The sequence below is a fragment of the Podarcis cretensis genome (assembly GCF_951804945.1).
Source record: "Podarcis cretensis genome assembly, chromosome: 7".
NCBI classification, from domain to species: domain Eukaryota; kingdom Metazoa; phylum Chordata; class Lepidosauria; order Squamata; family Lacertidae; genus Podarcis; species Podarcis cretensis.
In genome coordinates, this window is record NC_137176.1 from 66,607,403 (window position 1) to 66,634,947 (window position 27,545).

Sequence of the window (27,545 nt, forward strand, 5' to 3'; positions counted from 1 at the left end):
TCCTGTATAAAATACACATGTATGAACTAAAATGTTGCAGTGAAAAAGACTTGCTTGTGGTTAAGTGGCAATCATAACCAAACTAACCTAGGAGTAAGCCCCATTGAATTGAATGTGATTTACTTCCGAGGGCCTGCATTGGTGATTAATGGGTTAAACTATCCTGCCTCATGGGATTAGTCACAGTACCCCATGGAAGAAAGATTACCCCCTCTTGTTCTTCACAGTGTCTTTCCTATGAATCCCAAATCACTGGCTACTGGCATACAAGTTCAATGAACCCACCGCAGAGGTTCCCCAATGAGAATCCAAAAATAATAGATTTGAATAATAATCTTTATTAGTGTATTTTAAAAGGTACATGGTAATCCTGAGCTACTGCTTTTGTACATTTAACATTATACAAAGACTTTCATTTACAGTTTGAAGGATACATTTATTGTGCTCCAAATCCTCACCCAAGCATCACTTTGCCCCCAAACAGGAATATAGATCACTGAAAATATTATGCACAACCCTGGAACATTCACGTTTATCTAACCTCAACTCCCATTATCTAAGGACTACTGTAATCTAAAGGGCTCAGGGTATTCCTTCAGAATTTTAAAAAACACTTTGTGTAAAACTTCAAAGATGGGCAGTGCAATAACTGGTCCCCATAATTTATTTGTGACCTCAAGAAAATCATCTTTAGTTGTTCAACTAGTTTTCAGTGTTATACTAACCAGCTATACATCTATGGAATGATCAGAGTAACTGTTTACTCTATTTCATTTCCTATTAGTTAGTGTAAAGCTATATTTCCCTTTGCAGTGACTGGAAAATTATTTTCCTATTATGGAAAATAAACCACAATCCAAGCAAACTGAGAGGTAACCCAACAGCACCCTATAGTCATCTAAATTTATAAAACAAGTCATATCAAATGCTTCCCTTACTTAGACCCTGTAAAGGAACTCATACAAATTGCTAGCAATTAAGTTCCATTAATCCAATCATGGCTTTGCCTGTAAAAAGATAAAAAATATTAAGTGTCAGGGTCCTAGAAAGAAAGAAAGAAAGAAAGAAAGAAAGAAAGAAAGAAAGAAAAAAAATTATCCAAGCTGAATTTTAATTGTGTTTAAATTAATGTTTTTCTTAAGATGGACTACCAAAATATTACACCTTGACTTGGAAATTTGAAAGCATACTGTGTTTACAAATGGTGACAACCTAGCAAAAGCTCCATTCTTCAAAATGATGCACACTTAGTAAGATCACTTTGTTCTTAAGTAGAAGTTACAGTAAGCAGTTAAAGCAAAATGCTTATTGCTTAAAATTTTAAAGCAGGCTGCTTTGATACAGTTTGTAAGTGTACATACAAATGTGAAGCAATTGTAGAAACTCAAACACCTTGCTTTTACATACTCATCTCAAATGGCACAGACTGTTTAATATAGTAAAAGAATACTGTAGTTGGAATTAAATTCAACAGTACTTTTAAGACAGATGTATGATAGTGTAAACAAAGCTTTAGTATTTAGAGGTTGGGAATCTAGCAGCAAAACAAATTATTTGCATATAATGTAGTGCAATGAACATTTGTTCTTAAAGGATCCCCAGCCTTATAACTATTTGTAACAGAAAGGAAATATTAAAAGGAAAAATATTTAAGTTACTCAGTTCATATTATCAGACCCTCTAGAAATCTCCATTTTCTATAAGAAAGCATAAGGAGTCTATGCAAAACTGTGTTCTGGATAACTGACTTTTATGGCTCCCCAGTAGCAGGCTCGAATTAGGCAGACCAAGCCTAAGAGGTAAGCAATAGCCCAAGAAACATAAGTGGCATGAAAGTTTCTGGCAAAATCTTGCGTACCAACCTGTTAAAAATAAAAAGAACACCAATTAATAAGTATCATTTAAATCTTTAAGGTGAAGCATTAACAATTGGTATAAAATTAATACTTAAATGAAAAAATAACAACCTTATAGGTTTCTGAAGCAATTGCAGTCTGTTCTGAGTTAACTTATTTGGGACACAGATAGCCTTTTCCTATTAGCACATCAGAAATCTATTGCCATAGAGAGAAGTTATTTTGCATTTCATACTCAGTAAGTTCTCAGGATTTTTTTTTTAGTTTTTTACCTAAAAGAACATGTGTCTTTGGACACAGAACACCAATTACATTCTAAACAATGAAAGTACTGTATAGGGTATAGGAATGGTCAAACTTACTGAGATGTCCATAATAATTACACCATAAACAATTATACAAGTTTGCTGGAGGCATACTTCCCATCATATTTAGTGTAACAATAAATACAACCCTGATCACCACAAATTTTGTATTTTAATTGTGAAATAAAATAATAAATTGGACATTTAAAGTTACCATTTTAAAGCTATATTTTACAACTTACATTTATTGTCTTGGAATATACTTGCTCTTCTTAAAAAAGAAAAACTTTGGTGGGGGGGGGATCTAATATTCCAGCTCCCTTTTTTGAGGAACTTTGCTATTCCTGCTACAGTTCTTGCCTCAAAGCCTTGCCTTTAACAGAGCTTTGCAATATAGCAATTACCCCCTCCTGCTGCTGTCTTCAATGGGTTAAATGCCATTCATAAAATATATAGGTAAAAGGTAAAGGACCCCTGGACTGTTGAGTCCAGTCAAAGACAGCTACGGGATGTGGTGCTCATCTCACCTCAGGCCGAGGAAGCATATTTGCATGCATAGTAGACAATGTGGGGAACCACCTCTTGGGTCAATATATTTTTCTTATGTAACTTGGTTCGTTTGAGGACAGTGCACTATAAAGTTACCATAAAATCTTTCGGGGGACGTTGCCCTTTCAGAGTTAGGTCACAGCTTCCCAGGAGTAAAGAAGTACTTCCATGCACATCTGCAGTCCAATCTTGCATATGCTTGTTTTCTAAGTTCAGACGGACATGCTCCTAAGTTAAGTGTGTATAAAACTCCAGCCTACATCAGTGCAACAAGTTCCTACTACAGTTCCAAGTATCATGGGAGAATTCATGCAACAAGGCACAAATAAGATGAAAATGGACATAACTGTAACTCTATAGCTATTGATCCTTTTCGTGATCAGAATAGAATTTAAGGAAGCCAGGAACCACATTTTTTTTTTGCATTCAACACACTAGCTGCACTTTCTTTGTTTAGAGTGACATCACCAAGGGCATGAGCATCTGTGTGTACAAATCACAGCAGAAGTTATCTAAACAAAATAAAGGTTATTTTATATCTCCAATGACTACATATGTTGAAAGCTATTCAGTATCTCCCTCCTGGCAACGTGGGCAAGGAAAGGGATACCCATCTGGACAGACTGAGGATAGAGATAGCCCCAAACTACATATAATAGTGATAAAGCCAGGTATTTGAGCATAGATCCACCATCACCACATGTTCCTTGAGCTGTGTGTGGAATGTACAAGACAAAATCCTTGCCCCTGCTATCTTTCCCCCCAACTCTGCTCCAATACCCTTTGACACTTTAAATTGGGGTGGGTACCTCAATCTGCAGAACTGACACGGAGGGGCAGTGGGCTTTGTTGAGCTGCTCAGCTGACATGCAGTAGAGCTACCCATCCCTGCTTTAAACCACAACACAGGATCCAATTTAAATTTGACTGGGGAATACCACTAGGGAAAAACATGGGTCAGCTGTTGCAGTATGTAGTTTGGGCCACACTAGGGGCCTTTCCCAATGACAGAAAAGTTTTCCATTTTTATTCTGAGATTATTTTGCAGCATTATGATGCCATGCATGATAATATGAAATGTAGGAATGAGGCTTATAAAATACATTTTGATACACACCAGCTTATGAATTCCTTTAGGACACATAAACAAAGAGTCCCAATTTTTTGCACCACTACAACAATACCACTAGCTCTGTTCAACTGCAGGATACCATTACTGATTTAATTTAGATTACTCACAGTTAATCCAACTCCAATGAAGATAAATATCATTCCAATTGTAATATATGCACAACACCGTCTTCGTGGAAGTGCACATCCAACAGAAGAACTGCAAACAAACAGTATGCCACAGCGAGAATTAAAAAAACACAAAAACAGTTTCGACTTTTAATAAAGGATTCATTAAAGGGTATACGTTCTACATCTCCCCTGATGGAAGTTATGAGTTTAAGCTTGTTAAGAGTCTAATCTCAATCTGGATTTCAAAGTTACACCACATTCTGGAGCAAGGAAGGTTACAGATGTCCCAATTAAATTCATAGCAGCAACAACATTGCTTACAAAAAAATCTGTAAGCTGTCATGTGATTGTTCAAATGCTCAAACGCTCCACTAAAAGACCAGAAAGGGCTCATATGCCTAGCGTGTGACTTATTATTATTTTTTAATGTTCCTGGAATTCTTTTTAATTGCCTGGTTTATGCAGCTTTACTACAATAAGTAATTTCAAAGTATTCAAACTAAAAGATGAAGTCCCCTGGGTACTACTTAATGTGGCTTGTACCTTGGTGCCCAGGGCTTTCTATTGGTCCTTACTTAACTAAGATGACTAAAGCTACCGTCAAGAAGGTGATTTGAAAATTCTGTAGTTTTATTTAGATGAGCTTCATAGGTCACTTTTGTTTTCTGCACACAGCTGATTGTCATGTACAAAACTTTATACATGTCATGTTGTTTGAACTATTTTGCACCTCCAGTGTGGTTAAAATTACATATCTATACCAAGTACAGAAAGTTCTGCAGCAAGCCCCGTTATCAAGAACTATCTTGATACTCTTCATTTTCCTTGCTCATTTTTTGTTCCTCATTTAAACGGCTTCAAAATGTGCAAGGAGATAAGAGCGTTCACCTCGCACAAGATATACCTGAACCAAGGAGTTTCCAAGTCTTTCCTGTGCCTTAGTCCTCTTCCCATGTTATCATTTCATGTCACCCTTCACTCCAAAAACCCCATCAGCTCCCCACCCTCTCCCCTCTCTTACCCTCGTGCGCACACCCACTTGTGCTCAGCCATGTACCCTTTCAACCTGGACTGGGCTCACAGATGCTGTCTGGTCACTACTTCCCTACCCTGTGTTTCACCACTCTTATGTCAGTATGGCAAGAGGTTTCACACCACCACAAGCCTACCACGTCACTAAAGTACCAAAGGAATCGGGATGCAATTCCTGTTCTGAATTATAGTTAGAAAGTTGTAATATAGCTTCATTTTAAAATGTGCACACGACCAATTGCAAGAATGATACAGTGCAAACTATTCACTCATTTTAGTAGCACTATTAGATGTCATTGCTACTGTTCCAGGAAGGCTGTTCTCTTACTGATACGGTTTTGTTTTGTTTTTTGTTCTAAGCCTATTCATCGTCAAGAAGTGTTCCAGTAAGAACTTCTATCAGGTTAATCTGTAAGCATTATCAAAATGACCATCACAACAATAATCAAAATAGGTAATAAATTGCTTTTTATTATTGTTTCTAGTTTAATTAAATTGCTGCACTAAAGAAAGTAGCATGCATATTTTTCATATCAACAAAGAAAAACTTATTTGCTCTTCATGTACTTGCTCCAAAACTGTGGTTTTAAAAATACGATTTCATGCTAAATAGGAAATTAATATTTCTTTCAGCAACTGTTTCTCTCTGTATCCAAGCATTTCCAATTCAGTAATAATTTTCAATAGTTTTTGACTAAGGAAAATTAGAAATGACAAGAGAAGGGTGCATTGACATTCATTATCAGCATTTACAAATATTTTATCCAATAACTGAGGGATTATATTTCAAATACATATACTATCCGCCAAAATAACAACATTAGTAGAAGCACTTGTTGAAACTTACATTTTTTTGCAATGTGGGCACTTTGCCAAAGTGTTGAATCTCAGTTCCATCCACTGTAATAAATAAGGAAGGAAGTGCTGAAAAAATGCCAGTATGAAAACTGTTTATTTTGCTTCGTGTTAAATGTCACTGGGAATCACAGCACAATATTTTACTTCTCATGCTTCACTTAGTTTTTATTTCTCGTTTCCTTCCGTCACTGGGATGCCCTTTTGCAAGCAGTATCCCCACACTCTGTGGTTTGGGATTTCCTTACAAAACGATTTCCCATGACTTGCTGCTTACTAGGATGTCTGACGTACTATACGCTCTGTTTATAAATGGCAGTAACACTTTCATGTCACTAATGCAGCTATTACTCTTCCTTCGAAACTAGACACATGCATCCCCTAGGATTATATTGTTGGTACTCCTTAGCAGTTCTTCATCCTCCAATTCATATGTTTATTTTAAAAACCATGTGGCCTCTGGCTAAGATCAGGACCTTTTCACTCAAAACTGCAGTCCCAATGAAAAAAAAACCCCTACTGAACCTGCTATTAGCACCAATAGAACGTTATAAGAACTCTGCTGAATCATACGAAAGGCCCATTTAGTCCAGCATCCTGTTCTCACTGTGGCCAACCAATGGGAAGACCACAAGCTACACCTGAGTGCAACAGCAATATCGCCATCTGATTTCTAGCAACTGGTATACAGAAGCACACTTCCCCAGATCCTGGAGGTAGTATACAACAATAGTCTTTTGCTTCATGAATTTGTCTAATCCCGATTTAAAGCATTTCACATTGTTGGCCATCCTTACTTACACCTTGGAAGAGAAAATGCCATAGCTTAACTATGCAGTGTATAAGAAGCACCTCCTTCTGTTTGTCCTGAATCTTCCAACTTTCAGCTTCACAAATCTGGGCTCAGACAACATGGTAGCCAGAGGCTTAACTTGTTTTGCCTGTGGTGTGTTAGCAGCTGGAGCAAGAGAGGAGTGCCACAGGAACTTTTGAGCAGCATACAGCTTATTCACATTAAACCAGTGATGGGCAACCTTCAGTCCATGGGCTGAATTAGGCGTGCCAGGCTGTTTTGGGCAAACGATGCCCAGCATACCTACACTTAATGTCATATGCAGACAATTAATATATAACAATGGTTGGGTAAGGGACATCATCATGCAGACTACAGTTCTTGCCCTGCCTCTGCGGCTTTACGTGCAGGTAATTCCATAATACCTTGCCAACAAAGGTCCGTATAGTTAAAGCTAGGGTTTTCCCAGTAGTGATGTATGGAAGTGAGAGCTGGACCATAAAGAAGGCTGATCACCAAAGAATTGATGCTTTTGAATTATGGTGCTGGAGGAGACTCTTGAGAGTCCCATGGACTGCAAGAAGATCAAACCTCTCCATTCTTAAGGAAATCAGCCCTGAGTGCTCACTGGAAGGACAGACCCTGAAGCTGAGACTCCAATACTTTGGCCACCTCATGAGAAGAGAAGACTCCTTGGGAAAGACCCTGATGTTGGGAAAGATTGAGGGTACACGGAGAAGGGGACGGCAGAGTACGAGATGGTTGGACAGTATTCTCGAAGCTACCAGCATGAGTTTGACCAAACTGCAGGAGGCAGTAGAAGACAGAAGTGCCTGGCGTGCTCTGGTCCATGGGGTCACGAAGAGTCGGACACGACTAAACGACTAAACAACAACAACAATTCCATAATACAAATATCTAAAAACTTTTTGATGGTACATCACACCTAATATTATGTCTCGTGATGCCTAATATTGTGCCATATACATTTATGGTGCTAACTTCCTTTATAGCAACTCTGTTCTTTTCATGGTAATGATGGAAATAATTAGTAAGTTATCAAAGTGTGAATGCACTAATTCAAACTTGTTAGCAGACAGCTTATGCAGTTAAAGATGGTTAATGGAAAACAGGCTAAATTTAAGTTTGGTCTAATAGAAATCAAAATCATCCCACTTCCTTTTTCCTCCAACTTCAAGCATTGATCAAGATCACCCCCTTTTGTCTGCAATGTTTTCCACAGAGAATGGTCTCAAGAGGAAAGGGCAACTGAAGAAAGTTACCAGAAACGAAACATAGCCTGATTAAGGAAATTGTTTAAAGTATTAACATCAGAAGAGATCTTAAACCACGTCAAACTATTTGTCCATCTAATAGCCCATTGTAGTCTACACTGACTGCCAGTAGCTTATGGAGAGGACTTTAACATTATCTGCAGCTTAATTATTTTAACTGAACATGCCAATGTTGAACATCTCCATCTAGACAGAAGAAAAACCATATTCTTAGATGAAAAGCTAACATTTTATTAGGGAACCACCCCAGACATTGAGACCAGCTCTGGCAACTGGCAGAAGAGAAAACTAAAACACAGGCTGAATATCCTAAGGGAGTTACAAAGCCAATTGCTTGACAAAAATGAGTTGGTTCTTTGAGAGTAAATAGTGATGCCTCTCGTATAAGGCATTTGGACTCTACTTACCAGGAATGTATTTCCACAGTGCCCACACACCACTCTAGTGCCTTCTGGCTGAACAGGGATTGCAGGCTGTGCTGGCTGCTCCTCTGGAATCAACATAACTGGACCAAGATTAATGATTCGCCTACTGTATGGAGAAAAGTAAACCCATCATGTCATTGTATACAGCACAGAAAAAAAGGTATTCCCTAGCCATATATCTTCAACAATGAAAGCTTGTTCCGATTTGGCCCACCTAAAATGGGCCTGTTCTAGCATCAAAACCCAAGCAACATTTTAAGATACAAAACAGATAAGGCAAAACTGAAAAGGTTACAATACAAACCTTTGTTGTAGAGATGCATACTTTATGCATTAGTCCTCAAATATATCACCTTGCTCACTAGGCACTGATATCTAAGTTGAATACATTGCCTTGAAGCCAGTCTTTCTCAAGCAACCCTACCACCTTGTAACTTGAATGGCCACAAAACTAAAGCAGCAGTGTATGCACTGTCTAAGCTCCATACCATTACACAGATAAGCCACCATTCTACTCCTTGGCTGAACCCTTTCTCAAGCACTTGGATGCATTATTTGTAGAGGCAAATGGGTACTTTGGGGCAGTACAGAGCCCCACTGTTTCCCCAAATATCATCAGTGTGTCAGCATCAATAGCTAGTGCAGTCCTTGGCACAGGAAGCAGCCGAGGCTCCTACTACTGGAAGTAGGGAGTAAGGTGTTACACAGTTCTGAACTGGGGCTCCTAACATACATCCTATGTTCTGCTGCTCCTATACCAACACAATATAGGATTAGGCATTCCATAAAACAGCAGTGTGCACTAATACACTGGCTTACTGTGTTTCTCCTGGATATACTGAAGTACCCCCCTCTTTCCTACGCTGCTTCATTTTGATTTACTGCAATTCTAAACACTTGGGACCAAAACTCTACTGAATATATTGAAAATTATTTCTGAACAAACATTCATAGACTTGCACCATTACTGCCTATTACAAAGAGAGGTCTTATTACTTCTGTGTTATAAAGAATAAAATTAGTATTAAATCAATCTGACTACATTCAGTACGTAAGAAGTGTTTACTGGAGAAAAGATGGGTTATTTGTAGTTGTTAGGCAGTAATGATACTGTAATAGCTGTGTATCTAGCAGTTTCCCACAGAAGTACCTAGCTGGTCTGCAAAAAAGACCCCTGCAAACAATCTCAGCAGGTGCAGCAGCCAGGGCCAATCAGCTGATCAGCACTGACAGCCACCTCCAGGGTGGCAGGGACTGGCTACACCGGGGGAAGGGGCTCCTGGCCAGGCACTCTGGAGTGCAGTGAATCCCAGCAGCAGCTGCAGCCAGTGACAATCACTGCAACTGGTGCCAATTGCAGCCCCTAATTTCATAAGTTTCCTCAGTAAGGCAATCCCAGCAGGGCATGTAATTGGTACAAAATAAAAAAATGTGCCAAATGCAAGCCCCACCAGCTAATAAACCATTGGGTGTGCGGTTTAAATGCACCCAATGGTTCCTTTGCAGCCACTTCTTTACTTGTTCCATTCCTAATATCAAATATGATGTTTTTGCCTTTTATCTCATGCAAGAGGCATCCATCTTTCTGTCTTTCCCATAATCTCTAGCACAGTAGAAGCAGAAGTTATTTTTCTTCTTTGTCCTTGGTAAAGATTGATTTAGTTCTGCAGAGGTTAGCAACCACAAATTTATGTGAAACATTAAACAGAGAAATAGCCAGAGGCAATATTCTTTTTTTATTCTTTATACTATTTATAGCACAATAGTCAGACCATTTTTGTGTGTGTGAAAAACCAAAGAGAAAAAGCAAATTATAATTTGGTTTGCCCTTACCAGTTGGGTCTTGGACATCCTATCCTCCGTGACGTATCCTTACAGATAAGCAGACAATTACACGGACATCTAACATACTTTTTCCCTGAAGGAGGGTTTTTGATTGGCTACACAAAACAAAAAAAAAAGCAATTACATATATAATGTACTGACCGTCAAAAGAAAAATATTCTACAGTGATTAAACAGACCGACAGAAAAGTTAAAACTTAAGGTGGAAGACTACATAGATATTCAAGGCACAGCAAATGATTGTAGCATGGCAATATTTCAAATAATTTAAGGCAGGTCTGTGCCAGCACCTATTTGTTAGAACACTTTTTACATTTCTTTTGCTTTCTTTTTGTTCTTCATTCACTTGTTAGTATTGAGTGCAATCTTGAGACTAGGCAAAAACTAAATGTGCAGAAATGGTAGATTTTACAAGGCTGAAATAGAGGGGGCCAAAGGGAGGATTCCACCACTTATTGGGCCATTTCAGTGTTAGGGAGAGGAAGAAACAGAAATTTGATGAATATTAGTCAAGATGGAAGCGTGCATGGGATATGAACAATCTGGTTTAAAAAGTCAATAGAAAAGAAAACTGCAACAGTGGGAGGGAAGTGTTAGGGCAATAGCTGGCATGCAGGACATTACAGTATTCTGCTAAGAAAAACGTACTGCATGAAGTTAAAAAAAAATGTACTTCTATGTTTAAAAAATAAACCACAGGCAGCATGCCACTGGGGATGGACAGAGCACAGGATGATGTTTGGACTCCACAAGCTGTTTATGGTACTATTAGGTGCAAATCACATGAAAACAGTTGTTACACACGCATATATATCCTTACATGCCAATAGTACTTTAATTACAAGTTAAAGGAAGTGCTAGACAAAACAAAAGCAATTAAATAACAGCAATAAAAATCTAAGCAAACTTCAGAAACAATAACAAAGATTATAATCCTATCTACAGGTGCACATGCCAGCCACATGAGCATAAATTACACATAAGCATTATGGGTTGCATCCAAAGCTGTGCTAAATATCTCCATTACAGGAAGGATTTATGCTTGTTGAACAGAACTTCCCTGCATACACGCCTCCCACTAAATCTGCTCTGGGGTTTCCCCCAACCCTCTGGAACAGATTTGGGGAGGCTGTGCACAGGATGAGGGGGAGAGGGAGTTTTGTTGCACAAGTCTAAACCCTTGCCCCAACAGAACAAGTGCATCGAATACTGCCTTACTTGTCAAAGGGCTGGACCAGCATTAGCCAGTTACGTGTTAGTACAGAAAGTTTATTGACTGGGTGCACTTATTTTAATGTTTTTATATTTCCATTATATCCAGGTTTTTTGTTTTTAAAGATAGAAAGTTAATTTTAATTCCCACCATCACACACACAGTAGAAAAAAAGAGAGGTCCACCATCTATTACCCAGCGGTCCAAAGATCTCACTTCCCTTTCTGTATCTGAAAGTGCATCTTCTAATTGTCAATCTTGTTTGGCTATCTATTTGGACATATGGACTGCTTATATTAATGTGCATGTTTAAGCCAGGACTGATGAATTATTTTTTATTGTTAATACGAGTGAGTGGAAGATGCTCTTTTTTCTTTCTCTTACATTTTAGTGATAATAGTAGGCAGTCAGGATTTTACGCTCTTAAAATGGTGGTTTGGCAAACTATAAGATCTGCATAAAGCACTGCAGAATACAAAAACTGACCACACCTAGACTGGACTGCAAATAGAGAAGCTACTCATTCCGGACTTAATTATAGGCCATGGGAACTACTATCTCCATAAGTGTAGCATCTATGAATTAGTTACATCATCATCTGGTTACTGTTTTCTACTCAAAGTGGCTTTCCTTGCATCCAAATGATCCTCATACTGCATGCTAATTCTCAGCTGCTGAGCAGTCACACCGATGTGAATCTCTTCTATTGTGAAAGGGCATAATAAAACATGTCACGAGAGCAAAGTCATTTACCGTAGCTTCATTGCAATCTGTGCATTTGACAACATGCTGGTGAAGCTTCCCTTCCAAATTGATTAATGACTGGCACACACGGCAATTTATTACAGGAATGCCACTGGCATCTGGGCTGGCAATGGCGGTATACGGTGGCGGGAGTTCTGCTGCAAGGAAAGGATGAAAAGTAAAATGCATCAGAATAAGCAAACACGTGAAAGAGTTGGAGAATAATCCTAGCAATAAAATGAAAGCCAAAGCATCATAAGAATGTAAGAAGAGCTCTGCTGGATCAGACTATAAGCCCAGCAAGTTCAGCATCTTCTTCCTACACTCAGTGTCCAGCTAAATGTCTGTGGGAAGTCTGTAAGCAGGATTGGAGTGCAATAACACTTTCACCACTTCTTTACAAGCAAGATACAAGCTATCAGCCACTGATAACCTTATTTTCTGCAAATTTGTGTAAACCCCTTTTAAAGGCATTCGTGTTGGTGGCCATGACTACTTATTGTGCTAGTGAGTTCCATAGTTTAACTGCTGTGTTAAGTACGTGCTTCCTTTGGTCTGTCCTGAGTGTCCAACATGCAGTTGCACAGGCAACATTAAACTAATAGATAACACCAACCTTGCAGATAACCCACTTGTCCATTATGCCAAACAACACCTTTTAATCAAGGAACAGACAACTGCTGAAATCAAGACATTGTTTCACTTGAGATAAAGTACAACAGGGACTAAAGTAGTCCTCTCAGTTCCCTATCAATCTCGGCAAAAGGAAGTGCAAGGCAAAAGCGAGCAGACTAAGCCAAATTACTCTTAAGGCAGAATGAGTAACATCTCACAGATGATTACTTCATCTCCTGTTTAAATTTCAACTCTTCCTCCCAGCTCTCAAATTAAATGGCTGTTCGGAAATCAAATAGCCTTGTTGAAGGCAAGTCCTGCTACCAAAGTGCTCCCTTGCTCTCCCCTGAGCTAAATCTGAGAAGAAGAAATGCAAACATGTATTTTTTTCCCCTCCTGGCTTGTACCCCAACTGAGAACAAAACAAAGATTTTTTTTGTAAAATAAATATGGCTTTTCTTCCACAAAAATAATCACAGGTAACAAAAAAAGCTAGTGTGTGATCTTCCATTCTGAACTCATACTGTCCCACGAGGAGTGAACTATGTCCTTTTTCTGAGCATCTGAATATGCTGTCAGAAATAAACTCCTGAGCATTTCTCACTGCATTTCCAACTCCTTGTATCACAAAGGTATATTATTACGGTACCTTAAACCACCCTTTCCCCTCCATTTACTTGAATGGCTGAAGCAGCTTCTTTTTCTCCACCAAGTTGCACACCACATGTGGTTACAAAACTAGGGCATGAGAATACAGGAGCTGCAAGGACATCCCATCACTAAGCCGGAAAGCAATATGATGTGACAGAACAGCTCCAGTAACACTGCACAGCTCCAGTAACATTTCTGCAATACTGTAAACAGTTACAAGCAGGGAGGCAGTTGGACTACTGAAGGGCTAAGTACAGGAGGCAAACATTAATTCCCTTCTTAATATCAAAAATGGTTAATAAAAAAAAAACCTGTGATGCAACATAGCATTGTAGACTGATAGGAAATTAGAAAAAGAAGCCTAGATTTTATAATGCTTGCCATCATCACCACCACCCCACCAAATATATAGAACAATACTATGTAAATATTTCATATATGTATCATGATATCAATAAATAAATTTTAAAAAATAGAAGAACAGTGAGTAAAATATAAGTTTACAACTGATCATGGGGAAAATCAGAGGGCATGCAAGGGTTTCAGTACACCAGAGTTTTTCCTGTCTGTAGGGCTACAAGTGAATTGTATGTTCCTGGAGCTCCAACCTGACCTGCAGAGTCCATCCAGACCCCGCAGATAATCATGGGCCCAAGAGCAAAGCGTTTGGTGAGTCCTCCCAGCGGAGTTTATGTTAAGGTTATGTTTTTATTATGACCTTTTTGTATTGGATCAGATTATTGTAAGGTGTGTGATCTTCGTTGTATATTTTGTTGTTGTAAACCGGCTTGTTAATAGTAATAGAGAAAGGCGGTATACAACTTAAAAGTGAAATGAGATTGGGCAGGGGGTGAACTGCCCACAGTACAAAATGTTCCTGTTACTAGGCTTGGTGTGCAGTTCTGTCCAAGACCCTTGACGTCTCCTTCCTCCCCAGGGCTCTGCCAACTGTGCCTCTCATTCACTCCAGTGCCTGCTTTCCAGACATATATTTGCTTGTTCTTATACCAAAAATAGTCTTCCAAGCTTTCCTTGCTAACCCTCCTTACAAGCTTCATTGATTCCCAAACAGTCCTTCCTTCTTACTTTACACAACAGTTTAAAGCCCCTCATCCCTCTGCTCTATGCAATGTTTCCCTCAAACATAACTGACTTTTCACTTCTCCTACAAAACCTTTGTTCTAACTTCCTTTGCAAAAACAGGTCCTTTATCTTCTGGAGAATTTGCTTGCCAGCTTCAAATGCATTTGTGAAGATTTGTCTATGGTGTAAATCAGAAGGAACAGAAAGAGGAGCAATTGATTATAATACAGCACCTTGCTAGGAAAGGTCAGTCATACACCCAGAGCTATCAGACCAACCCTTCAGGAAGATGCACAGGTCAACTATAAGCCCTCTATGTCGATTCAAAGTTCTGTATAGTGTCAGGTACACTGCCAATGCTTAATAATTATACGGACTACATATTTACCACAGATTAAGGTCTAAAATGAGGAACAGCATCAATAAGCACAACACAAGGGCTTTCGGAAAGGAGATGTTCTCACAATGAACAGCTTTCATGAGTCTTTGGCAGCTTCTGTTGAAGGTATCATGGGATGTTATAACTGCTTCTCCAGCAACTGACATGATATCCACATGAATCAAACTATAACTTAACTGGTAGGATCTAACCCCGAGAACAGAAAACTCAAGTTATATTCATACATCACTAGAAAGATGCACTCTAGCCATACTCTTGGGATGGGGATTTGATTCCTACAAGTTCTCCCTGTACAGATTGGAGCTTATTGTACCAACAGATATAGGCAGGGAAACTTAACCTCTGTGCCCTCCTACTAATGTGTCACAGATAGTCTCAAGCACAACAAAGTTTTGTGGCACCTTAAAGACTAACATGTTGACATGGCATAACCTTTGTGAACTATAGTTTACTTCATCAGGTACATGCACCACAGCTGACTGTATACATTTCTTCATGTTCATGCTCTGTTCTGGTTTCAGCACTTGAATCTTTCCTGCATATGGATATTTTTCATAAGGGACTGGGACTATATTAGCAAAGCCATTGGAACAGCAGGCTAAGTATTGTCTCTGCTCTGATTCAAATCAGCTCTCCAGGGACTTGGGCAGAAATCTTTCCCATCTCTACTAAAATGCTTTTAAAAATGTAACTGGATAGGTCAGAGATTTAATCTGGGACCGAATTCTACCACTAAGCTACAGCCCTTCCTTCACCAAGAAGACACTACATTTCTCAGAAATCTAAATTCTGCATGCACAGAAAAGTGTCTCTTATGTGAGACATTAAAAGTATCCCCCTATACTCAGCGACAGTGTTTACCAACAACTGTTTTTGCAAGTCACCAAAATTGGCATAGAGAGACCCAAAGATGTGCCAGCTGGAAAAGGCTGAAGAAAGTATTCTTCACCTTGGCTTGGATTCCCAGGTGCCCTTTTCTACAGAATAGGACAATAAAAGTTATCAGAAAAGTATGTTGACCTCTGATAGTATTAAAGCCTAAAGAAATCCACCTGAGCAATTTATGGGATATTGCAGATTGTGTAAAATAGGGGGAAGAGCTACATTCGTCAAAATATGTTCAAAACCTCTCCAGCGCTTGATGTCTTGAAGAATCCAAATATAGTCCAAAAAGTTTCTGCCAGGCAATTCCTAACTTGAGCCAAGGGGCAACAGTGGCAGCCCTTCTCAAAGACATTTCTGCACAGCCAAGTCATAGAATCATGGAGCTGGAAGGGAACCTGTGAATCATCTAGTCCAACCGCCTGCCATGCAAGAATATTCAGCTGCCCCATACAGGGGTTGAACTTCCAACCTTGGCATTATCAGCACCAAACTGAGCTATCCAGGCTGACAGGGAGGAAGGAGTCTTTTTGCTTTCTGGCTCAAGTGGAGAGGCTGTTGCAGGCCCATCAAACTGGGAAACACAGGTGAGTGAAGGCAAACAGACAATGCCTCACCCTCTTTGCCCTGCCATCTTTTCCCACCTGCCTGTGATCATGCTTAAGATCTCTCCTACTTAACCATGACCTATAACCATAGGACAGACCTTGGCTGCAGATCATGATTAAGAAGAGAGCATCACCATGATCCGCAGTTCAGAAAACATGCTAAGCCAGACATGGCAAAGCTGCCTCACTGAGCAGAGCTAAAAAGCCCAGAGAGATGCAAGTTCCTCTCCAGGAGCCAGCGCATCCATGTGGTCATGGTAAGTATAACATGTGAACCAGGTCACTCTCCATCTGGTCCTACTGTACATGTTACGATACAAGGAAACCTGGTTTCCTTCAGCAGTTGTGGAGGCAACAGTGGCATTTAGCTTAGTCAAGCAAGGTGCATTGTGAACTGGGCAAAAGGTCAGCAAAAGCTTACAAGAACCTTGTAAAACATCCATTTAGAGGATCTCCAACACCAAGTTAGTAGCACTTCAGGAGTTTATTAGGACAGACAAGTAAACAGAAGTAGAAGCTAGGTTAGTAAAGGATCCTGCCACTGTTTCAAACACTTCCTGGAACATAAATCAAGATTTGCCAGTAACCTGAGACATAAAGATGGGTCGATGTATTATTCAATAGAGAATATACTGGCAGGGATGAAATGTGCATAAAACTCTTCCTTTTGTTCCCTGTTTTCTGGTTATTTCCAGTAAGTCTTGTAAGTTTTACAAGCTACAAGCCTTTCCAGCGTCCTTGAAGTAATAAAGTTTGATTCATACCATTGGCATTAACATTGAGAGATTTATAGCTGCTTATCGACGTCAATCAGCCACTCTTTTAAAAGGGGAGGTAGGAGATAATTAGGTCAAGCAAGAAGTAAAACCAAAACTCCTCTTCTTTTTATCTTAGATCCAATTAAATAATGGGTGCACATTTTCATCCTTGGTCAAATATGAAGCCAAGGATGGGAGATACAAAACACCTATATTCTTCTTTGATTTATGTTCAGAAGAACCCAGTGTTTTCAAGAATAGTATTCCAAAATTCTACCCAGGCCGGAACCACACCAGAGTAACAATTTAATCAGCAATAACAAGAGTAAGTGGTCCTCGATTAGGTAGAATCACATGATACATGAGTGGGATACTACAGATTCCCATTTTGATGAAAGGGGGGAAATGTGGCAGATGTAAATGTCAACAATTAAAATATTAGATTAGCATAAAACATAGCATGGTCTACCTGTTACTATCTGGTGGCCATAGATAGTTATCACTAGTTCTCCATTATCGCCACCTATTCTCCACTGACTTATGAAGTACACAGGTATGCTCAGCTGCAGGAAGACACATCACTATCAGCAGGATCTCTGCTTAAAGAAAATGCATGTGGACAATCTCATTCTTCTGACGAGGCAGAACTCATTACACTAACAGCAGCATTTTGAGAAGGAGATACCGGAATGAAGCAGGTTAGCATCTGTATGCCAGCTCTGACAGGCTTCCATTAAAATAATTAGCAATCTTATTATCAGGACACACAGAGACAAGGCTCCTGCAATCAAGGCCACTAGATGCATTCACTGCTCAGGAGAATTCGAAATGGCTACAGAGAAACCACAGCCTTGACACAAGTGTTGACATCTAGGCGAGGAAAGCATTTGCAAGCTTTTCGTTTTTGAAAAATGAGAACACTCCTCAACTGATCCCACAGATTCTGCCTTCAGTATAATTTGTTTTGAAGTGTCTCTTTTGTGTGCAGTTAACCATGTGGCACAATTGCTTTGTATTAACTGAGCAAGGCTGCAGAGCCCTATTTAGCAAGAAGTCTTTCAGCTAGTCACTTGGGCTTGCTTTTAAAATTGTACATAAATCAAGACAAACTTTAATTCCTTGTGCACGAATTACATGAATTTATTAAATACAGAACACCCCTAGCATCCTACACCTAGTCTTCAGCTAGGGAAACTGGAAGCTAGCCCCATTCTATATGATGTTGTAATGGATGGAGCTCTGGGCAGGTAGCAGGGACAGGTTCAAATATGTCGTCAAGTTATTAAGCTCTTTGGACCAGCTACTGACTTGGATCTTAACTTTCCTGAGCAGATTTTCACTCATGCAATGGATACTTATTACCTCTCCTGTCCCACTGTGTCCTCCTGTGCACCACAGAAATCCACTCCAGAGGGTTAGGGACCCTCAGAACAACACAGGACATGGGCAGGGGGCAAGCAGTCTCCCACTTGATTTTAAGTGGTGGCTTTGTATAAGTGCCAAAAGCAGTAAGGCCAGGTGGGATTGCCACTTTATAAGCCAGTGAAGTGAACACATTTGGAATCTGAGATTGCGCTATGGGTACCACCCTCTCTGTGTCTTTCCCCCATCTCCTGAATCTCACTCCCCTTTCTTGATGGTCAGAAAGCATAAACACATGTACACACGCACACTTATAACTTATCCATGATCTCTGGGTAGAAGTCGGATCCAGTAGTCTTAAAATGGATCTTCTTGAATTGGCATGATTTTACATGGGAAGCCAAAATATGCACCATCAGATAAAGTATTACACTGGTAGGCTGTCCAGTAAAAACCACATAGTTCTTGTCAGCACCACAAATACTTTGATTCAAGGCACAGATCCTTGTAGATGTCCAACATCTGAGATGTCACACGTTCCTCATCACTTCTCAAACCCAAAGATTTATAGTCTCGTGGCACAGAAGGAACCTCCACACCATGTGCTCAGACTTCCTCACTTTATTATTAATGGCAGCACCACATGTTCACTTCGTTATCCATGCAAAACTCCACCCCTGTCATTGATATTAATGAGGAAGGCTTTTTCCCTGTAACCCACAAATTCACTAGACCAGCATGGCTGTGTATAAGCTTTTACAGACAAGAGAATCCCTGGAGGATGGTCATCACTGTCTCACAATGACTATATCACATTTCACTATTATCTCTGCACCATGGTCCTTGTTTTGTGCATATGCTCTGACCAATTTCATTGTTTATCATTTCTTATCCTTTATTCACACATTTAAGTTCATTAATTTGGGAATCCATTTCTAAAGTTGGCAATAACTTTTATTTATTTAAAATATCTGTTACACTTTTAAGTGTGGAGAAAATCTGAAATAGGTTCACAACATAAAAAAGTACATTAAACTCATTTCCTAAAAGGACAACTATTAGAAGATGAAGAGATACAGGACTGTAGAATCTAGTGTTCATGTTCATGCCAAAGCAAAGAGCTGCTTTGTAATTATATGTCAGAAATGTGGAGGTGGAAAAAGATCTCACCCACATATGAGTAATTAACAAAAGTATCAGCTGGGTGCCTAGATTCAAAACGTGGGAGTTTGCACACTCTAAGAGTGTGAGAGATCCCTCAGCAGTGTTAGAAACACTCTCAGAGTTAACCAGCAGCATAGCATGGGATATATATATAGGTTGTTAAACCCTTTCGCATATCCCTTTTAGTCTGCTTACAATTCTTGCCCCCTCTCTTTACCTATCTAGCAATGAACAGAGCACACACACTGTTGAGTAAGTTAAAAAGCTTTACTTACTAAATCCAAATGTCTGGTTCATGTGTTAATCCATGAAGAAACAAGGAATACAAAATACTGAATATAGTTTCAGACATTTGGTCTGAAATCTGGAGCTAGTTCAGACACATCCGTCCTGATTGGTTACATGGCTAGAAGAGAGTGACAGAAAGGAAGAGAAGCAGCTTCACTTCCTCCCTCACAGAGGTAAGGGGATGTGACCTAGCTGAGTCTAGGAACAGACCTCTCTGGTCTTAACCCTTCCATGCACTAACTAGCACTCATGCATAGTTATGTTTGACAGCAATTTCCCACAAGAAGTATGTTAGTGTCCAGTGTTTACCAACACACACTTCTTCGCTCAGGAATGTCCTATTAACACTGAATGCTACTGTCCTATATTTATTTAAATGTTAAGTATTAAAAATGTATTCATGTGCTTCCTAGTAAGAAGGAAGCTTATGTGTTTTTTTCCTTTTCTTGTTGTCTGAAATCACTAAGGGCACTATCCAGCTAACATTTAGCACTTTTTAAGCTGCCCAGATTTCAGCACATGTAGTTTTTCAAGTACTTCACTTTGGCTTGACCACACAAGTACTTACTTGCCAAATATGCAGCCAAATAATGAGCTAAGTGTGGCTTTCATCTTTCCTATCTGTTGAAGATTGTGAGGGTTATTTCTTTAGATAGGTTTTTTTTTATACAGCTTGCCATTACAATTAAATCTCAAAGCAGTTTACAGAGATAGAAACAAAACTTCATTAAAACCATCTCACTTTTATTTAAAAAAGTATTATGGGTATCATTAATGGTATAGTGTAGCAGAATCAATGTACTAGTCAGAGAATGCCTGAACAAACAAATGAGTTTTTAATGAAATTTGGGTGCACTCCCAAATCACAGAAAGGAGAGCATTCCAGAAGTTGGCACCGCTATAGGGAAGGTTCACTTTTGTGTTGCTGCCAGATCACATTCTGCAGGTTTACAGCCTCATTTAGTTGGAGTGCTATTATGTGCCACAGGATTTTCTTTGTACTTGACACCGGGGTTCCTAAAAATATTTTGAAGGTCATCATTTTAAATGCATGTTTTAGGTGACTTAAACCATATTTATTTATTTGGTGTGTTGTTTTTTTTTAAAAAAAAAAACTTTATATATTCTACATCTCTCATTAAGGGAAAAATGCAGTCCTAACCACGTCTACTCAGAAGTAGGTTTAATTCATTAGGGCTTAAAGGTAAAGGTAAAGGTACCCCTGCCCGTATGGGCCAGTCTTGACAGACTCTGGGGTTGTGCGCCCATCTCACTTAAGAGGCCAGGGGCCAGCACTGTCCGGAGACACTTCTGGGTCACGTGGCCAGCGTGACATCGCTGCTCTGGCCAGAGCCAGAGCCAGAGCCGCACACGGAAACGCCGTTTACCTTCCCGCTGGTAAGCGGTCCCTATTTATCTACTTGCACCCGGAGGTGCTTTCGAACTGCTAGGTTGGCAGGCGCTGGGATCGAGCAGCGGGAGCGCACCCCGCCGCAGGGATTCGAACCGCCGACCTTTCGATCGGCAAGCCCTAGGCGCTGAGGCTTTAACCCACAGCGCCACCTGCGTCCCTCATTAGGGCTTATTCCTAGGTAAATGGCGTTAGGACTGCAGCCTAAATTACATGAAATCTAAATACTATTTTCTCTTATCAATACTGCTGGTGATTACTGTATACACAACATTATGTTGCCAAGCCTGAACAAAGCATCAAGCTTGTATGCTCCCTCCTTCCATGCAGACACAAGGTGGATTTCAGCAGAGTTACTTTCACTTTTGCTAAAATCCTAGTTTAGGGTTATGCTTGAACCAGGGATACTGGTTTAAAACAAACTCTGCCATGTTTCATAACAAGCCAACGTCAAACTATGGCTTGTGATGCTGCCTTATTAAACTAGCCAGTTTATTTCAAACCAGGTTTGTGATAACCATGCAATGCTAAGGTGGAATTCATTAAAAGGGAAAACCAGCCTTGGCTGAAGCCCACTTCCCAGCCACAAGGGCAGAGGAGAGGGAACTGGGTGAGCCCAGGCTCATGCAGGCTTGCTCTTGTGGCGCTAATACATGGTCCAGCAGTCATCATCTCTTAACTGAATCTCAGGCCTTCAATCAAACACAAAGGCGCTTTCCTGTGAAAATAAATATTCATGGAAAAATATATATTTGAGGTCAAGCATTTGAAACGAGGCACTAGGAGGTCATATGCTATATCAAGAGGCCATGTCCTATTTCCTTATTATGGGCTTGATTAAAAAAAGGGCAAGCAAAATGATCAGGGGCCTGAATAATTTCTCCTATGAGGGAATATTACAGAAACATTAAAAAAATATGCCTGGTGTGGAAAAAGTAAATAGATAGATGTTTCCTTCTCTCCCCCTTTCATAATATTAGAACCTGAGGTCATCCAATGAAGCTGAGGAACTGCATTTTCACATAGCTCATGGTGGAAAATATGGAATTTTGCTATCACAAGCTGTGGTGATGGCTGCCAATGTAGGCTGCAATCCTAACTCCACTTACCCAGGAGTAAGCCCCACTGAATTCAATAGATCTGGGTAACAGCGAGAGCTCCCGCATGCAATTTTGGAGTCCTTGGGCGTCTTCTTTTCTGTACTTTTGACTCACTGGCGTCCTTTTTGGGCTTTGGAGAGGGTCTCCTTTTGAGCCTCGAGGACTTTCTAGCTCCCTCCCGCCATTTCAAGTTATAGTTTGTTTCTTGGCGCCTGCACTTAGATAACTGGAAACTACAGTGGTACCTTCGGTTACATACGCTTCAGGTTACAGACTCCGCTATCCCAGAAATAGTACCTCGGGTTAAGAACTTTGCTTCAGGATGAGAACAGAAATCGTGCTCTGGCGGTGCAGTGGCAGCAGGAGGCCCCATTAGCTAAAGTGGTGCTTCAGGTTAAGAACAGTTTCAGGTTAAGAACGGACCTCCGGAACGAATTAAGTACTTAACCCGAGGTACCACTGTACTGGTCCACACTGATTGGCAGTGGCTCTCGAGGGGTTCACTTCTCCAGGCCCTAACTGGAAATGTCAGGGGTTGAAACAGAGACCTTCAATATGCACATTAGATGCTCTACCACTGAGCTATGTCCCTTTCCAATGTATCACTAGAAAGAACATCCACAGTGCTCACCTACATAATCTGCCATATTTCCATGTTCTTTACCTACACAAACTCTTCTGTGTGCTCCATTTTCAAATGATATAAATATATTCTCTGTATCCATACAACAAAGGATGTTCCTATTTTATCTCCTGACAATAAAATGCTCTGACCAATAACTACCAGTCCTTGCTTCTGTTAGAAATGTGGGGCTTCATCTGCCTCTAAGTAGATAGGAACACATGAGCAAAACCACATGAGCTGCAATGAGCAAAAGGTTTGGATTGTTAGCTGCTTTGTGTTGATGTGATGTGAATGAGATCAGGGAGGCAGAGTGGAAATTAAATAAGAAGAGGAAGGAGCAATACAAAAAAGAAGTACATTCTCTTAGATCTGTATTTTGCACCCAGGGTTCTACAACCTTCTTCTAGGGATTCTGAGAAGTTTTGCAAGCTTCTGATTAAGGGCCTTCCTTTTCCTCACTTGCCCTCACCTCCCTGCCTCTAGGAGCTGAATTATCCATGAGTAACATGTGGCCTGGTTGAGTCTCAACTAGTTTGCAGTTTTTTCTTTTCTTTTTTTTACTGAGGGAGCAGAGAAAGGGATTTGGGATTCTGATGGGTATCACAACATGTTACAGCTTTTTCTCCACCAAAATAGGAAAACCATAATCCTAGATGGGGTAATACAGCACAAACCTATGTGCATTTCCTCAGAGAGAAGCCACACTGTGTTCAATAGGGTTACTCGCTAGTTACTAGAGTGTTTTGAAGCCTAAGAAACATGTTTCAGATACAGTCTGTGTAGTAAATTAAAATGTTGTAATTGGTTAGATTAACCCATTGAGGGAAGATCCACATATAATCAAAACACATCCAATGCCCATTTAAAGCACGACTTCCCTTCTAAAATCCTGGGAACTGTAGTTTGTTAAGGGTGCTGAAAATTGTTAGGAGACCCCTGTTCCCTTCACAAAGCTACAATGGCCAGAGTGGGCTAACAATCTTTCCCCCTTCCCAGGGAACTCTGGAAAATGAGAGAAGAATAAGGATCTCCAAAAAAACTTCCAGCACCCTTAACAGTTCCCAGGATTCTTTGGGGAAAGCCAAATGATTTAAACACATAGTGCAGATGGGAGCCTTAATTTAAAATCAACAACTTGAAAGTGGCAGTTTTTCTTGATGATTTATGACTGAAGTTTGATTGCAAATCAATCCACCCTGCTGGCTACAGTACCTGAATTTAACTGTGTAATTTGGCTTAACCCCTTAATCTCATTAAGCAGTCGCATGTATTTTCAAACATTATACTCATTCTGCTCCAAGTCTGCCTTACAACTAAATAATAATAATCACAAAGCACCATTCAAACAGGAGTCTACCAAACAACAGAACTTTAGCTGTTGTTACAGAGCTTAAGAGACACATATTAGGGCTGAGGACTCTCTGGCCATCTAGTTGTTGTTGGACTACAGTTCCCATCTGCCCTAGTCAGCTTGGAGAGTGGTAAAGGATGATGGGAGCTATGGTCTAACAATGTCTGGAGGGCCTTAGATTCCCCATCCCTGACATGGCAGTAAGTAACTGGCAGAACCAGAGGCCTGGATCTACTAGGTCCTTAACCCTTGCTGTTGACATATCATCTGGTGATGCCTAAACAAATCCTACTCCCTATTCACCACTCTTAAGGATACAGCTAGCCATCAAGATATGCAAATAAATGTCAGCTGTGATTTAAACCATCTATTTGACCACATCGCAATCACCAACACCATCATAAAAAGTGGAAGGGCAAGGGTGAGATAAAGGGAGAAGGAAAGGGAAATCCTTGCACATCAGAACCTATTTTCAGTAGCTGATCTCCACCATTAAACATACAGAGTGGTGATCAAAATGAGTTTCGTGGGCATATGAAGAGTGCAAATGAGAATCAGGCAAACCCCATGTACCTAAAGAAGGGAAGCAAGTGCTTCCAGGTCAAAGGGCACAAGTGTCAGATTCAGCTTGCTAAATCTCTATCAGAAACCACACACAGCCTGCATCCCAGCCACAGGGGCACATCCCAGCCTTGTGGAACCTTTTTGGCACTTGCATAATCTTTGATAAATTGTACTGAGCTGCGTTATCTCCTCTCATCTCCCACATCGTAAGCCAGCCCTTTCCCAACTAACTCCGAGATGGGCGTGTGTTTTTATTTAATCAAGAAAGGCTGAGGGTGGGGAACAGGCTGGAGAGAGAATATTTACATGTTATATCAAAGATCGAGGCCCCCCCAGCCTCAAAAGTCGTCTCTGGTGTGCCTGACCTTGTCCTTTAGGGAAGAGCCCCCTGAATCAGCAGAACTGGAGAGGCGGGGAGCAATACGGACTGAATGAAAGGCTCTTGGAAAACCTTCTCTCAAGGACACAAGAGCCATGTGGGCCGCCGATGCCTGCCCTGCCCCCCCCCCCCGCTCCTTCCCCCGCACACCTTAAAAGCAAAAGAGAGAGGGGGGAAAGGCCCCCCCACTCAACTCGCGAAGAGTGCGGAAGCCTGCGTGATCGATTCTTTCCTTGCCATTAACCATGTACGTATCCTCATGGCTGATGGAGGGGAGGGACACACAAGAGAAAAGACACGCAGCTACACACATTGCAAACTCATTCCTCCACCACCCCAAGAAAATCCCCGTCTTTCCTTGAATATGCAGGGAAAGAAAGGGGGGACCCTGCAATGGTACGAAAACCCAAAGGCGGGTCCCGAACCCCCCCCCAGCAGCGAACCAGATCGGCACCCGAACAAGCCCATCTCTCCCCAAGTTGGCACCGGGGCGAGGAGGAGTTTGGGGGGCAAACGTGCATGCAAATAATGATACGTATTAATTAATTAATAATAATAAAAACCTCTCTCTCTGGGGTAGAAAAGGGAACCTGGAGATTGGGGTGCGGGCAGCCAGGTGGGGCGACGCTGCCCCCCCCTCGCCGTTTTTTACCTCTTGGGCTGCTGTCCGGGAAATACGGCGGGGCCGTCGGCGTCACGTTGCCCGAGCTGGGGGCTGACAGCAGCGGCGATCGCTCGTCCACCCCGTCCGCAGCCATGACTACTGCAGCAGCAGCAACAGCAGCAGAGAGAGAGAGAGAGAGAGAGAGAGGCTGGCGAGGGAAGAGCCCTCTCCACACACTCGCACAATGTGCGTGTCACAAGGCGGGGGAGGGCGGGGGAGGGGAGAGGCAGAGCGGGGGGGGGGGGGACGACACACACAGAGACACACAAGCCCGGCTTCTCGGGGGCGGGAGAAAGCTTAGCCCCGGCTCCTTCCGAGGTGCAAGTTAATCGATGGGTCGCTTGGAGGAGGGGCTCCGAGGATTTGCTCGCTGCGGCCAAATCCCAGGAAAAGTTGCTGCGGGTGGAAGAGAGAGAGACTTGCATTGATACGTGTAGGAGTGCATACGGCGCCTTTGGGGGAATGCAGCGTTTCAGACTCCTCGATTTTGAAACTTTGCATTGAAAGGGTGCCTCTGATCACCATCAACAGATTAATTTAATGCATATGCAGCATATTATAAATTTTTTAAAAAGGTGCAGTGAGCAAGCACCATCTTAAATGAGAAATTCCTCCCTTTCCTGTTTCCCATAATGTATACGGTATATGTAATTTAAAGCAGGCAAGGCCAAGGTGGTGCCCACCAGATGTTTCGGATTCCCCATGTCTATGAGTCCCAGCTGCCGTGTGGTCCTAGGGGTGATGGGAGTCTGCAGTATCTGTGGGGCATCACCCTGGCCAGCACACGCCCCCCCCCCTATTTAGGGCCTTCTCAGCCCACCTCCCCTTCAACTCCGGCAAAAGCTCCCAAATCAGCTTACTAGGGTTTAGTCAAACAGGCCCTGCTCTCAGGCTTGCATTCTGAAAGACATTGCATGAAAACAGAAAGAGGCTGGGAGAGGGGGGAAAGCATCCTCTGACGTTCTTATTTCAACATCAAAGTCCTCATAGTGATCAGATGCAATGGAGGGAATATCTCCTCCAAAAGCAGGTATGCGGGACCAGGTATTACTCTCCAGGAGTTGCTACACTACAACTCCTACCATCCCTGATCATTGGCCATGCTGGCTGATGGGAGTTGGAGTCCGTAACCTATGATGGGTGACAAATTCCCCACCTTTGTGGATGTTGTGCCACCACACCTGCATCAGAAGCAAAGGAAGTACGTTTCTTGCTTTCAGAGTGTTGCTTTTGCCCCATACAAATCTATGAATATTAGGACAATTGAGTAAGCTTAGGACACTCTCAAGCTAAATCGACAAATGTTTCTTTAATAGTTCTTACTGCTTTTTAATTTGGCGACTGCCCTAATTGTGTTTTATATTGCAGTGCAGGGCAGTGGGTCTGAATGATTTCTTAAGGACCTCATCCAAACCTGTGATTTGCCTAGGGTGGCCACTTATGCACTGCCAAGAAAAGAAGAAATGCACCACCAAAAAGAGGACAAA

The 27,545-nt window shown here is 41.1% G+C and overlaps 1 protein-coding gene and 1 long non-coding RNA gene across 4 annotated transcripts; one reads left to right on the forward strand and one right to left on the reverse strand.

The window, feature by feature from the left end:
- Nucleotides 1-318: 318 nt before the first annotated feature.
- PIP4P2 (phosphatidylinositol-4,5-bisphosphate 4-phosphatase 2) lies at nt 319-26,276 on the reverse strand. Of its 3 annotated transcripts, XM_079983207.1 has the most exons (8): nt 26,047-26,276; nt 12,163-12,311; nt 10,186-10,292; nt 8,335-8,458; nt 5,832-5,884; nt 3,950-4,040; nt 1,968-2,054; nt 1,733-1,862 (listed from the first exon to the last, which is right to left on the reverse strand). In XM_079983207.1, exons 1-7 carry the CDS (start codon nt 26,150-26,152, stop codon nt 2,010-2,012), a joined length of 675 nt encoding a protein of 224 aa, XP_079839333.1. In that variant the 5' UTR covers nt 26,153-26,276; the 3' UTR covers nt 1,733-1,862; nt 1,968-2,009. The 3 variants fall into 3 exon arrangements, with proteins under 3 accessions (XP_079839332.1, XP_079839331.1, XP_079839333.1); XM_079983206.1 differs by lacking the exon at nt 1,968-2,054 and having other exon boundaries at nt 319-1,862; nt 12,163-12,308; nt 26,047-26,275; XM_079983205.1 differs by lacking the exon at nt 1,968-2,054 and having other exon boundaries at nt 319-1,862; nt 26,047-26,274.
- LOC307219767 lies at nt 8,412-22,434 on the forward strand. The gene is made up of 3 exons (XR_013840528.1): nt 8,412-8,512; nt 13,992-16,371; nt 22,356-22,434. It is a non-coding gene; the product is annotated as an uncharacterized lncRNA (long non-coding RNA).
- Nucleotides 26,277-27,545: the final 1,269 nt, after the last annotated feature.

What these genes read in the sequence shown, in the direction of transcription:
- PIP4P2 (XM_079983205.1), bottom strand. Translation starts at nt 26,152, where the DNA reads ATGGCTGCGGACGGGGTGGACGAGCGATCGCCGCTGCTGTCAGCCCCC. An exon ending in GGATGTCCAAGACCCAACTG is followed by an intron (nt 8,459 to 10,185) that starts GTAAGGGCAAAC and finishes TTCTCCATACAG; the next exon opens with TAGGCGAATCATTAATCTTG. An exon ending in TGCCCACATTGCAAAAAAAT is followed by an intron (nt 4,041 to 5,831) that starts GTAAGTTTCAAC and finishes GTTTGTTTGCAG; the next exon opens with TTCTTCTGTTGGATGTGCAC.